Below are 14,134 nucleotides of genomic sequence, written 5' to 3'. Positions count from 1 at the left end.
GCCATACAGGATTTTGATTCTATGATTGCCCATGTTACAGGTGTGACGAATGCCCTTAATTACTTCGCATGCTTTTCCTTTTTGTTTTGTATTTTAAAARGAGAAATTGAAGAAATGGGCGGGGTTTACGACTTTGTGGCTGTGGTAACTAGTGACAACCAGTTCCTCCTTCGCATCAGTTTTCATCCTTCCCCGTTTCCAGTGTAATGTGAAAGGGACGCCTAGTGTTTATCTCGCTCTCTCTGGTCTGGACCCTCCCCCGCACTCATCGGCGGTAGGTGTATATATGGGGAGAGCAGGATAGTGTTATTCGTTTCCGCGGTCCCTTGTTTATCCGGCTGCACACCGCAATCTGCAGCGGAGCTGAGGATGAGCGACCAGGGAAAGGGTTCGGCATCCACTCCTACAGGGGCCCTAGCGCCGGGGTCGGATACGTACAAAGGCTGGCTTTTTAAATGGACTAACTATTTGAAAGGGTATCAACGCCGATGGTTCGTCCTCAGCAATGGCCTTCTGTCGTATTACAGGTAAACATGCTGACACTAGTAGCTGAGCTAATTACAGTGTAATTACAGTATCAGCATGTGTAATAATATTACAATATATTTGTATAAGCCATAATTACAGGCTAACTACATGGTCTGGTATTGCAACTGCAAGTGTTAAACGAACACGAATGATGATGACAGCTACAGTACAGAGACAGTTGTGCCAACTTCTTGACACCAATTTAAGACAAACCCCATCATGTAACTTGTGTTGAAACTGTTCAGTGGGCGCTATTCTCACAGATAGCTAGCTAGGTAATACATGACATTATGCCAAGCCCTTTAAACTTAGCTAAGCAATGAAATCACTCTTTTAAAAAACATGTTATATGTTATTTAGAATGTTCAAATCATGTACCTACTGTACAGAATGACAGAATGCAAGTGGCTCAGCTGGCATGAGCTAGCTGTCACTGAAGCTAGCTAGAAATGGTTAGCTCTAACCAGGTTTTGCATATAATGCTACACAGTAAAATCGTAAGAGTTAATTAAACTCCTATGGAGTCCAATTTAATGGTCCCACACCCATTTTGTGTTATAAGGGTACAAAGCCTTATTTGAATATTTCTTAATGTGTCACATTATGGAATTTTGCAATGTGATATCCAATCTCTTTTGGAATCCCACTAACAGGAAGATATCCAGCACTTTTACATCACCCACAACTTGTATTTAGAATGCRTGTCATAGGGTGCATTCGTAAATTGCCTCCAGTGTGTCAGTGTGCTCAGGGTCGTTTGTAAATTCAGAGTTTTGTCAGATTGTCTGTTCATAAATTCAGAGCATTTCGCTCTCGGAGCGTTCAGAGCGCACACTGGACGCTCTGGCCGAAGAYTAGAGTTGATCTGAACATTCTGTCACTCACAACGGCAGTCAAGCACCCAAGCTAACTGGCTAAAGTTGGATAGCTTGCTAGCTACACACAGACACAAATGAGAGAACGGCTCACTATGACTACTTAACTTGCTCTAGCAGAACTGGTTAGGCTGCTTTCATGTTATCTAGAGCGTTAGTGACTGTAACTGTGCTGCTGGCAACAATTGAATTACTTAAAAAAATACTTAACTGACACCGCACAACACATGTTGAATTTTACCGTTCTTAAATTCATCAGTTATCCTGCGGTCTGGCACATTCAGACGAGATTGCTCTGAAATCGGAGTAGATAGCCAGAGTGAATTTACGTACTCACCCATAGTAGGGAAGAAAATAGAGTATATGGAGACTATCTACACCATGTCAACTGGAACAACTATCTCACTAACGGTTGCTAGAAAAATGTATATTTCTTATCTTTGTGTAGCGTGACATAAAAAAACTARCAATGTACATGTGAAAACACAGATATTGAAACAAACAATTTTTAAATCAACCTGCAACAGAGCATGCTGGGAAATAGAACCTCCCACATCTGTGGATAACTCCATAGATTGAACTCCCTGTCTCTGGTTACTCTAAATGGAGTTAAAAGTACTCCATCCACATCAACTCCAGCTATCAACACTAACTCCAGAGAGCATATCACTCTCTTGAGGGTTAAGCTAAATCCCAGTAGAGTCAATTGAACCCACATTTTTTTAACACTGTGATTTCAACTGTCGTTGATTTACTGTGTAGCTAGGTATACGTGCCAAGTCTTTGTTGATACTGGAACTCAGTCTAATAGGAATAAATGATCATGTATTCAGTTTAATGTTGGGCTAGCAAAATAATGAAATAATTATTTGGCCAGCTAGCTTGCTACTGTTAGCACAAATATAATTGGTTAGCAAGCGAGCTAGCTCACTAACTAGTCTCCCTGTCACCACYGTTCTTCTCTGCCACCCAAATTATTTTGTTAGCTACATATAATACACACTCAGATGATTGCATTTAGAATTGAACAGAAATGCACTCCACTGTATGTTGTCCCTGGGAGCAAACAAACATTGACGTGTAGAATGCAAGCATCCTCTCTCCCCACAGTAAACAGGTGCCACCTGTGTGCTGCTTATACTAATAACACCTGTGGCTCAGGTGCTTCCTGAATCGGAATCAAGTTTCCTCTGGGGGCTGGGCAGCCTTCTGAACAGGAGGACAGAGGGTAACAATGGAGGAGGTGGGTGGGGGAGTTACATGTAACAACTGTTGTTCACCCAACCCAATTTGACTGTGCTTAATTATTTAACAGAAAGTGGGAATATTCCTCTGAGGTCCTCCAAATGAGGTCCATCCAGAAACATCAGAGTTAAAAATGTTGACAATTTTGTTTGCTGTAGAAAGGGAGTGTAATTGGCTCCTAAAACCAGCGTAGGGGTTTTTAAGCCACTCAGTTTATGGGGTTCATGCTAGCAGGGTTTTGTCAAGGGCAGAGACAGCTCATGTGCTATATACAGTATATATATATAAAAATGTGTCACTTCAACCTACAATTATTTAAWGTCTCAAATGTTTGTTTTGACCTCACTGGAGGAAACAAGTACCTCTCCCATCAGGCCAAAATGTAGGCTAACTACCAGTAGTAGGCCTGGTGTCTGAAGGAGTCAGAGGGGATGGGGCCTGGTGGACACCAAACACATCTTATACCATTCTATAACATGCATATGACCACACCTTCACACACAAAGAGCCCTGTTGTCCTTTTGCCAGTGAGTGAGGGGTTAGTGGAAACTGAGACAAGGGAGCCAAAGTCCCACTCCTGTTTGTGCTGATGGTGAAAGGAAAGAACTCTGTCCCCTCAGTCTTCCCTCTATTAATAGTCATTATGTTGGAAGGTGACTGCTGTCTGATGTAACGGTAGCCTGTCGACATCTGAGCACAGAGGCAGTGGAGCGCACAGGTTCCCCACAAAAGAAAGCCCGAGTAATGCCCCCCTCATCTCCTCTCTGCCAGGCAGAGCTCTCTGTGTGTGTCTGGCTGGAGGCTTTGTTTGTGCCTGCCTGCATGTGTAGAAGCTGTCTGTCTGCCTGTCTGAATTTTAAAGGGGTTCTAAATTAAAGCAGTAGCCCCTAACATGCCAATTATGTGTCTTCTCCATACCTGGAGGTTCTTACCGTACCTTTGATGTCTCCCACTCTGATGTACCACCATGATTTGCAAAACATCATTGGCTCAGCAGCACTGAGGTGGAGGCATTGCATGCATCACTATGTCTAGGCTCACTCCCACTCCCTTCATCCCATCCCCCCTTTCTCATTATTCTAGAGTCAAAGAGGGGAAGCAATGTTCTGTGTCAGTGCTCCAGTAGGTTGCAGCTGTGTCACCCTGTTTCAGAGAGATGTAACAGACATAATGCTCTATGTGGCTGCGGTCAATTTGTACCATTGAAACATGCAGTGTTCCATTCATGGATACTTCATCTGCTCTGAGCAGCAGTCAGTTCCTTTTGTCTTGTTTCTGTTATGTTTTCATGGTATTACTGTGTCAGACATGCATACTGTGCAGGCCTATAAGTATGACTGTAGTATGACTACGCAGCATTGATTACATGACAAGTTGTAGATGGACGCACGTTTAAGCCAGAATGACTCACTTCACGGGCATCACAACATGCACTGATCAGTTGTTGTGGCCTATGCAATCGATTTTGTTGCCCTTTTCAAAAGCAGGGATGACTAGTTATCCCTAAAGGGTGAGTCGATACCCACTTGACCAATGTCACTCGCTAATTTGACCCCAATGATGTTCAATGATCCCCGTTTCCCAGCCTAGTTGTGCCAAAGTCAGGGCTTGGTCGAAAAAAGCTGGTAGTGGCTGTGAAAGGCCAGTAGTGGACTATAATCTCTGGTCTGCAGCGTAGCTGACACATGACACACTCAGCATTTTGAGCCAGTTAAAATGTAACGGGGGTTTATAGAGATGCAACGTTTCACTTGCTCCATTGACTCGTCTTTGGTCTGACACGGCATCTCTGCTCAGGCTGCAGCCTCTCTTTTCCTCCACGTCAGCCTCCTTCCCCCACCATCTCCTGGTGTTCTACTCACCAGGCGGGCAGTGTAAATCACTGAGGTAAACAAGCACCATTATCTCACGGCATTGTGTGACATGGCCTCTTCCCTCCTCTTCTCCACCTATTTCATTTTTCATTTCTTAATTGACTTTTCCTCCCGGCTTTAACACGTTCGTCACAGCTTACTCACCTCGGAGAGGAAATCCGACTGAGTGATTTAGTAAAGATTACAAGACATTAGTCTGGAGCCCTGCTATCACTGCCTTCCTCAGACAGAGGCAGGTTCTGGGCTAGAGATGATGGAGAGGGGGAAAGGAGGGAACCTGTGATCTAACCACATTAGTGGGCTCCTTGGGCTCAGCACCAGGTCACTGAATGTGTGTGTGATAGAAAATGCACAATATGAAACACTTGGAGGTATTTAATATCCTCAGCTTCATTCTTTCAGCAGGTCATGTCATACTGTACGTGCCTTGGTGTGCTTGTCTCATGTTTTCATTAGGCCTACTCTCTCCCTCCTTAGTCACTACATGTGTTTTCCTCCTATCTCTACTTGTATAATGTGCTGTGCTCCCTTCTAACCATGCTGTATATTTCTCACTATCTTTACTCCTGTGTGTGTGTGTCTATCTGTAAAATGTATCTCCTGTGTGTCTGTCTCTGTATAATATATCTCCTGTGTGTCTGTTTGTCTAATATATTCTGTGTGTTGTCTCTGTATAATATATCTCCTGTGTGTCTGCTCTGTATAATAATACTCCTGTCGTAATATATCTCTGTGTTCTTGTCGCATAATACTCTGTGTCCGTGTGGTCCTCAATGCCTGTGGCAGCAGTCTCTGCTGTGTGGTTTGAGACGGCTGTTTTGTGTTCATTTACAACGCCCCAGATCGGTGGATCTGTGTTTTGTCAAGGATGTGTGGTGCTCAGGGGAATGAAGGTAAATCCCCTTAATGATTAACCCAGCACAAAGCATACACAACACACATACAGACTGCTGGCCCTCGCACTCCCTACTATCTGTCATCTTCTCTCTTCCCGCTCTTTACGCTGTCCCTCTATCTTTTGATCCTCTCTGTCTCTCCTCTCTCTGTGGAATTCCATGCGTAACGGAATAGCACTACATCAAAACCATTGAATTTCAAAGTTTAACAAGGCCTACTTTTAACAAATTTATGCCATAACATTTTTCAGAAACCACATTTACTGGGAAATATTGTACCAGAATGCAGAAGTTTGGTAACAGAATTTTAGTAATCTCCACACATTTTACAAACTACTGCTTTGACACGACACAATTGACTTAACACAATCTATTATTGGTTATTGAACTACAGTAATGGAAGTGATTTACAGCCGCTAAACAGGGAATTGCGATGAGGAATTTTCATCATTGTTCCCTTAGAAAATGAAATGCATAATTATGGATATGGTATGTCATTCTCTTCACAGTGATGTATCTAAATAGGTAGCACAAGGTTTAATACTATGCATATCCCTACCTTTGCATGTTTGGGTATTATTCTACACACTGGTTCATGATTTTAATGAGCTTTGCCCCAATCAATTTCAATAGCCAGTCTATGTTTTATAAGTTTGGACATCAAAGTACAGCACGGTAGAGCTCAGTAGAGTACGAAGTCAGAGAACAATCAACCGCGACAGTACAAGTAGAGTTCAGTACAGTAAGTAGAGTTCAGTACAGTACAGTCGAGTTCAGTAACAGACATACGAGTTGGGTATCAGTACAGGTAAGTTCAGTACAGTAAGTAAGAGTTCAGTACAGTACAGTAGAGTTCAGTAACATACAGTAGAGTTCAGCAACAGTACAGTAGAGTTCAGTACAGTACAGTAGAGCTCACGTACAGTACACGTAGAGAACAACACCGCACGTACAGTAGAGTTCAGTAAGTACAGACGTTCAGTAAGTTCAGTAGATTCAGTAAGTAGTAGAGTTTTCAGTACAGTACAAGTAGAGTTGCAGTACAGTATTCAGCAGTACGAGATTCAGCTACAGTACAGTAGAGTTCAGTACAGATAAGTAAGAGTTCAAGTAAGTAACAGTAGAGTTCAGTACAGTACAGTGAGTCAGTAAGTAGTTCAAGATTCGATACAGTCAGTAGAGTTCAGAACAGTAACAGTTTTCAGTAAGTAGTTCAGTAGATAACAGTAGAGAACAACACGCAACAGTAAGTAGAGTTCAGTACATGTACAGTAAGCATTCAGTAACAGTACAAGGTAGAGTTCGTACAGTAGAGTTCAGTACAGTACAGTAGAGTTGTACAGTCAGTAGAGTTCAGCACAGTACAGTAGAGTTCATGTACAACAGTACAGTAAGTAGTACAGTAGCGTAGATGTCAGTAAATACAGTCAGAGTTTCAGTACAGTAACACAGGTCTGACAACAGTTCAGAGCACATAGCAGTGACGGTCAGACTCAGTAAAAAGTACAGTAAACAACGTGTTCAGTACAGTACTGTAGAGTTGAAGTACAGTAACAGTAGAGTTGCAGCCACAGTATAGAGTTCAGTGACAGTTACAGTAGAGTTTCATGTACAGTACAGTAGAGTTTCAGTACAATAAAGTACCATTTGTGTAACTCACTCTAGTGTGCTCTGTTGTGTCTGTTCGAATCTACTCTATCGAAACTATACTCCAGATTTTCTTTATCTGGACACTCTGCTCTAATTGTAGAGTATGCAGGGGTCTGCGTTTTTCACATAAAATATCTTGTTGCGTTTGTAAAACGCGATCTAAAATGCTTCTTTTTGTAGTTTCTGCTCGGCAAATCAGACTGCATTTGTGCTTAGTTGCGCTCTCATTAGATGAAAATTCACACGGCATTCATTCAGGAGCCAGCGTTTGACTAATGTCTAGCTACTTTTCCTCTGGTTCTTTCTTGGGTGTTGCCAACTTTCTTCAGTAATAATGCAGTTCAGCTTTCAGCAAAACCATTAGGAAATGTAGCTGGATACATTTTTGTTGTTGTTTGTTGTTGTATCTTTTAACCTTTTTGTATATATTTGGTAGTTACAGTCGTGCCCATCGCTCTGCAACTCCATATGGAGTCAGGAGAGACGAAGGTCAAGAGGCTGGCATCCTCCAAAACACGATCTTGGCCAGGCTGCACTGGCTTTTTGAACTGCTCGATTAAGACCCGGATCCAGCCGCAACAATGTGTCGGAGGAAATCTGTCCAACTGGTGACCGAAATCACTTGCAGGGCCCGGCCATCACAAGGAGTCACTAGACGCGATAGGAACAGGAAATCCCGGCTGCAACCGCCTCTCGCTAACCTGGACGATGCTGGACCATTTGGGTGGCTCGCCTCATGGAGTCCTGGTCATCGGCGGCTGTGACACAGCTGGGAATCGAACCCGGGTTTTGTAGTGAGGCCTCAAGCACTGCGATGCAGTTCAATGTGGCACTGTCATAGATGCATTTCACAAGTCAGTTCGCAAATGTCTGCCTGCTAGAGTGCCCGTCACTGTAAGTGCTGTTATTGTGGAGTGGAAACGTCTAGGAGCAACAAGACTTAGCAGCGAAGTGATAGACCACAACAAGCCTCAATGAACGGAGCTCTGAAATCGCGGAGTAACGTCAGCACAATAACTGTTCCTCGGCGCTTCATGAAATGGTTTTCCATGGTCGAGCAGCGCAAAGTCTAAGAGATGCACAATGCTCATGCAAGCGTTGGCTTGGAGGGTGTAAAGGCTCGGCGCTATTGGACTCTTGGAGGCAGTGGAAATGCGTTCCGTGGAGTGATGAATCACCTTCATTTCAACTAGTCCGACGGACAATTGGGTTTGGTGATGCCAGGAGAAACGACTCCCGAATGCATAGCGCAACTGTTAAAGTTTGGTGGATGGAGGAAAATATGATCTGGGGCTGTTTTTATGAGGTTTCGGGCTAGGCCCATTAGTTCCAGTGAAGGAAAATCTTAACGCTACGCAATAACAATGACATTCTAAGGACAATTCTGTGCTTCAACTTGTGGCAACAGTTTGGGAAGGCCCTTTCCTGTTTTAGCTTGACATTGCTCCATGCACAAAGGCGCGGCCCATACAAAATGGTTTTGTCAAGATCGTTGTGGAAGAACTTTGACTGGCCTGAACAGAGTCTGACCCTCACCCATTGAACCCTTCGGGATGAATGGGAACGCAACTGCGAGCCAAGGCTAATCGCCAAATCGGTTGCCCGACTCACTAATGTTCTTGTGGCTGAAATGGAAGCAAGACCGCAGCAATGTTCTACATTAGTGGAGGCCTTCCAGAAGAGTGGAGGCTGTTATAGCAGCAAAGTGGGGACCAACTCATATTAATGCCCATCGGATGAGATGTTGATGAGCCAGGTTGTCACATACTTTTGGTCTGTAGTGTAATGATGGCCATGTTATCGAATTTGCAATAAATAACCTTGCTTTTTATTTTGTAAGCTAATTTACTTGTGTGGCTGCCAGCCAAAATAGCGAAATGTAGTGTTGTTGTTCAGGGTTTTTAATCAAATTATTGTGTTTTGAATTATGTATTTTAATGCTTTAAGGCTTTTTTCTAGTATGTGTTTGTCTAAGACCTTTTTCCATCTGTTTGAATAAAATCAAAGCACTTGCTTATTTCATCATTTTTAGTTCTGGAAAATATTTTTTTGTATGCTTTAATTAAAAAAAAAAAATAGACTCGTTTGCTTTCATTTTGCACCAGATTTGTATGTTCCTTATGGACATATTTTTGGTGGCTTATGGTCCTTTTTCATGGAAAGGAACCGTCTCTTCTTACTTCTTATCCATCTTATTTCTGTCTATCTCTCTCTCTCAGCTTCTGCTGTGCTTGACTCTGTATATTCTGGGCGTTGCATGGCCTTTGCCTCCCACAGGGCAGAGAGATCAATGGATCTTGACATTGCTTCATCAGCAGAGACTCACAGTGGTGTGACCAGTTAATAGCTGGAGCTTGGGCGCTGGTGCTCGCTGTAGGCTGGGCCTGTTGACAAACACTTCTCTTCTGGGCTTTGTTCATGACTCGTGTCCCCTATCCGGTTCTAAAATGGAGCCAGGGAACACGTTTACGCCAAAGTTCTTGTTTAGATGAGCTTTACTTTTTAATCTCGGAACCCAGAAACTAAATCCTACGTGTAACTGGCCGGCTACTCATGGTGGGGTAAATCATGAGAGACTATAGCTTTACGTAGGCAAAGTTGAACCAGTTGGAGCAGTGATGTGAAAGCTGATCCTGGAGGCAGAGCTTTAGAGAAGTAACTCTAAACTTTCTCAGAGCCAAAAGTGGAGTTTTTCGGTCATTTCAGGACAGAAACCCTGAACATGACTGTGTTCATTAAGGCCTGCAATGTCTCTGTGGTGGTGTGGTGTGTGGTGTGTGTGTGTGTGTGGTTTGTGGTGTGTGGTGTGTGTTGTGTGTGTGTGTGTGTGGTGTGTGTGTGTCCTGTTGTGTGTGTTTGTGGTGTGTGTGTGTGTGTGTGTGTGTGTGTTGTGTGTGTGGTGTGTGTGTGTGTGGTGTGTCGTGGTTTGTTGTGCACATTGGCAGAATACTTGCTGTGGAGGAGCTGGTTCTGGCAAGTGGGGCCAGGGTCAATGAGGATGATGTTTGGGGACACATTTCGGTACACACACACAAACACTACACCACAGGGCGTGTTTGTATTAATCCCTCAGAAGCTTGCTTTGAGCTTAGCTGTTCCTACCATTACAGGAGGTCAGTGATCTGACATATCCAGGGACTGCAACGATACTAAGTAAGTAATTATGTCTGGGACTTGGACCACGGTGTACAACCAGATACTAACACACAGCCATCCTTCTGTGGAAATGTCTGTTGTGCTCTGAGTGTGTCACATTCATGCGCTTTTGGTTGCTGGAGGATAAAGGCTGTTGGAGCTGTCCTGATCTGCTGGCTCTGCTCAACAGCTTGTCTGCTCAAGTGAGGGTTAGACAAACACTGGTCTACACACGCACTCATAAATACTAAGAAGACTGATTATCGCCAAGAACTATTTGTTTGGTTAATCATATTACTCTTCTTTCTTGAGATTTTAAAATTGTCATTCACTCTGTCTCTTCTCTGATGATAGGCCAGCAGTACAGTTTTGCTCATACTAATGATGATTATTGTAAATGTGGAATGAATTTGTCCAAGCAAGGCATATTCTCTTCCGTTTTCTCTCTCTTTCTATGTCGGTCTCTCTCACCTTGTTATTCTCTCTCTCTCTCCAACCTTTTTCTGCTCTCTTTCCTCCTCTTGCCTTGTGGTCCCTCAGTGTTATTCATGTTTGGTTTTGTCCATTTTAGGGCTTGGAGTCAACACAATGGCCCGTTATCCACTTCTGTGCCATCAAAGTGCAACCTAGTTTCTCTGCCCAGAACACACAGTCATCCTCAGCACAGCCACCAGAACATGTGAGTGATTGACGATGACTGTTCTCTGTTTTTGTGTATGTTTGAATGTGTATACACATACACGTGCTGGCTGGTATGCTGGAAAATTGTGCATGTGCAAATGCTGGGGACAGAAAACACTGTTCACATGAAGGCTAAATGGGCTAGAGACAGTAAGCCAAGGAAGCTCTTGCCTGTTTTCATGCCTTTCAAAGCACTATCTTTTCCTTCAACTGCATGTGTTCCTTATTTTCTGTCCTCTATCCTCGCTCTCCTGCCTGCCTTGATAGCCTCCTCCGGCTGTACCTGTAACTGAGCCTGTACCTGTACCTGTACTGAGGCTTGCACATCCACAATATCTAAATAATGAGGTGTTTCGGATCATGTTTATCAGCACAAGTATGAAGCGACTGCATCAGGAAGGACATTTGCCCTTCAGTGGTCTAGTAGACATAAGTAGGCTAGTGGTAGAAGACAGACGCATGGGATTCCACTACTATCCAGCCTTTCTCTCTGTTTTGGTTTTTTGTCCCCGTCTCTGTCCCTGTGTTCCATATTGTTTCTGTGATTTGTTTCTGTGATTTGGTGTATCTGTGTCTTCGTCTCTGTCTGTCCCTGTGTCTTTTCCTGGTCTCTGTCCTGTCTCTGTGTCTTTGCCCCATCTCTTCTGTCTCTGTTGGTCTTGGCCCCGTGTCTCTGTCTGTCTGTGTCTTTGGCGTGTGCTGTCCTGTGTCTTGGCCCGTCTGTCTCTGTGTCTTGGCCCCGTCTCTTTTAATTGTTGTTCTCTGTGTATTGGCCCTGTCTCTCTCTCTCTGTCTTGTCTGCGTCTTGGCCGTGTTGTCTGTGTCTTGGCCGTCTCTCTCTTGTTGTCTCTGTGTCTTGGCCCCGTCTCTCTGTCTGTCTCTGTGTCTTGGCCGTCTCTCTCTCTGTCTGTTCTGTCTTGTCCCCGTCGTCTCTCTGTCTGTTGGGTGTTCCCGCAGACAGGCAGAGAATGGCCATACATGTCGTGGCACTATCAACCTGGCCAGAGCCAGTATCGACACGGAGGATGCCTGTAACATTGTCCTGAGCAGCGGCGGTCGCACCTACCACTGAGCCAGCATGAGGTGGCAGCGCCAGAGATGGGTCCAGGCTGGAGCTGGCAAGGCTAAAGCCATCCGCATGATGACGACCAGTCTGGTAAGAAGACGTGTTTTTAATAATGTTGATGATTTATATAAAGGGACTTCCCCGTGTAGTCTGTATTTGTATTTCCATTATTTAGACAATCATTGTAGAAGAGAGTTTCTTGTCAATTTGTTTACTAGGCAAGTCAGTTAAGACAAATTCTTATTTACAGTGACTACCGGCAAACTCTCCCTAACACGCTGGCCCTTGAGTGAAGCTGGCCGCTAAGGGACTCCGATCAGCAGCCGGCTCTGTGATACAGGCCCGGGATCGAACCAGGGTCTGTAGTGACATATCTAGCAACTGCAATGCAGTGGCTTAGACCGCTTCGCCACCGGGAGTCCTAACACGGCTAAAATAATGGTGAAAGTAATAGATTACTTACTTTGCAAAGAATGGGAGAAGGAGGTTATATCATTGTTTACAGAGAGCGGGTTTATGTATTGTGTGTCTTGTTACAGGTTATTTTAGTTTAGTTGAACAAATTCACAGTCGGTAAGAGGTATGTCATCATTTATGGTCAACATTTAGATGTCATTCTGTCCGAAGACCGGGCTATGCTCTGTTCCAGTGTCCACTGGTATTTGCTGCCGGACGTTTTGGTCAACATCTTACTAGAAATCTTTGGGTCTCATTGTTGGCCACATGGGGCAGTGTGGTCCTCGTCTCTCAATAAGGAGGTTGGAACGTGGAAGACAGACTACTAATGTATGCTGCTACGTTACCGTGAGAACAGCGTTCATTTTCAGTCTCTTGACAACAGAATCTCTCCTTTCCAAAGGACTCATTCTGTTGCTTGTGAATTGGTGTCCTGTGGCAAAAGGCTGTGGGAAAGCTGGAGGGCCTTTTCTTCTTCACATTTACATGATGGCAGTAAGCCCAACCCCTGCCGCTCTCGTTAGTCTACTAACTACAGTGCACCAGTGTCCTTAGAAAGACAGGCTATATATTTCCTCTGACCTCCATTTTTAAAGTCGTCTCTATTAATTTAGAGTGATCGCGTGAAACGGGGAGAAGAGAGGAGAAGAGGGAGAGAGCAGAATAAATTATCACTTATCATCACAATTAGACAGCACAGTTTTGAAAAAGTTTTTAACTGTGTGGGTTTTTGTGTGTTTAACAATCATTAAGGCTCTAAGCTATGGTTTTGTGTAGCAGCCCTGAGTTTTGTCTCTGAGTGTGTCTAGTGCATAGGTCCTCAGTCTCAGGTGTGGTAATGGCAGGCCGTTTCTGCTGTCTGGTCTGTCTGTCTGTCTGGTCTGTCTGTCTGTCTGTCTGTCTGTCGTGCCGTCCGTCCGTCCGTTGTCTGTCTGAGGCTGAGCCCAGGGTGGGTGTGAGTACTAGACACCACACAGGCGCTCCCCTGTAGTACTCATTAACCAGGGGAGGAGAGGATAGCCAGTTGAACTCGGCGCGGCGGCGACACACACTCTTAGAAGAAGTAGGGATCCAAAGAAGTTCTTCGCTGTCCTAGGAGAACCGTTTTTTTGGTTCCAGGTAGAATCCTTTTTGGTTCAGGTAGAATCTTTTTGGTTCCAGTAGAATACTTTTTGGTTCAGGTAGAATACTTTTGGTTCAGGTAGAACCTTTTTTGGTTCCAGGTAGCACCCTTTTTGGGCTCCATGTGAACCATGCTGTAGAAAGGGTTCTACATGGAACCTTAGGGTTCTACATGGAACCTAAGGGTTCTACCTGCACCAAAAAGGTTATTCAAGAGATTCTCTTGGGAACAGCAGAGAACCCTTTAAGGTTTTTTCTTTAATATGCACAAACATACACACATATGATAGAGACCACACAGATATAAATAGTGGTTAGTGTTATTAGTTAACCTTTAAGTACTGGGTCGGACCCCCTTTGCCTCCAGAACAGCCTAACTCTTCGGGGCATAGACATTGGTATAAGGGACCTAACGTGTGCCAGGAAGACATTTTATGCATTATCCACCACCACAGCTGTATGTTGACACCAGGCAGATGGGGTCATGGCTTTTTTACGCCAAATCCTGATTCTGTCATAGCATGACGCACACGAGGAACCGGGATCCGTGGCACCGAGGGCAATGCTTATTCCCCTCCGCAATATTGTCCAGTGTTGGGCGATTGT

General features: G+C 44.2%; 1 protein-coding gene across 1 annotated transcript in view; it reads left to right on the top strand.

Moving 5' to 3' along the window:
* The first annotated feature begins 200 nt into the window (after positions 1 to 200).
* Positions 201 to 14,134, top strand: part of LOC111974333 (oxysterol-binding protein 2-like) — a 22,763-nt gene continuing 8,829 nt past the window's right edge. Inside the window, exon 1 of the mRNA XM_024147516.2 lies at positions 201 to 527. Within this exon, the coding sequence (XP_024003284.1) occupies positions 370 to 527 (158 nt within the window). The 5' untranslated portion in view covers positions 201 to 369. The remainder of the gene's footprint in view (positions 528 to 14,134) is intronic.

The sequence above is a fragment of the Salvelinus sp. IW2-2015 genome, linkage group LG15 (assembly GCF_002910315.2).
Source record: "Salvelinus sp. IW2-2015 linkage group LG15, ASM291031v2, whole genome shotgun sequence".
Lineage (NCBI taxonomy): Eukaryota > Metazoa > Chordata > Actinopteri > Salmoniformes > Salmonidae > Salvelinus > Salvelinus sp. IW2-2015.
The sequence above is the reverse complement of the archived record's forward strand: the minus strand, read 5'-3'. Positions and strand labels throughout refer to the sequence as shown.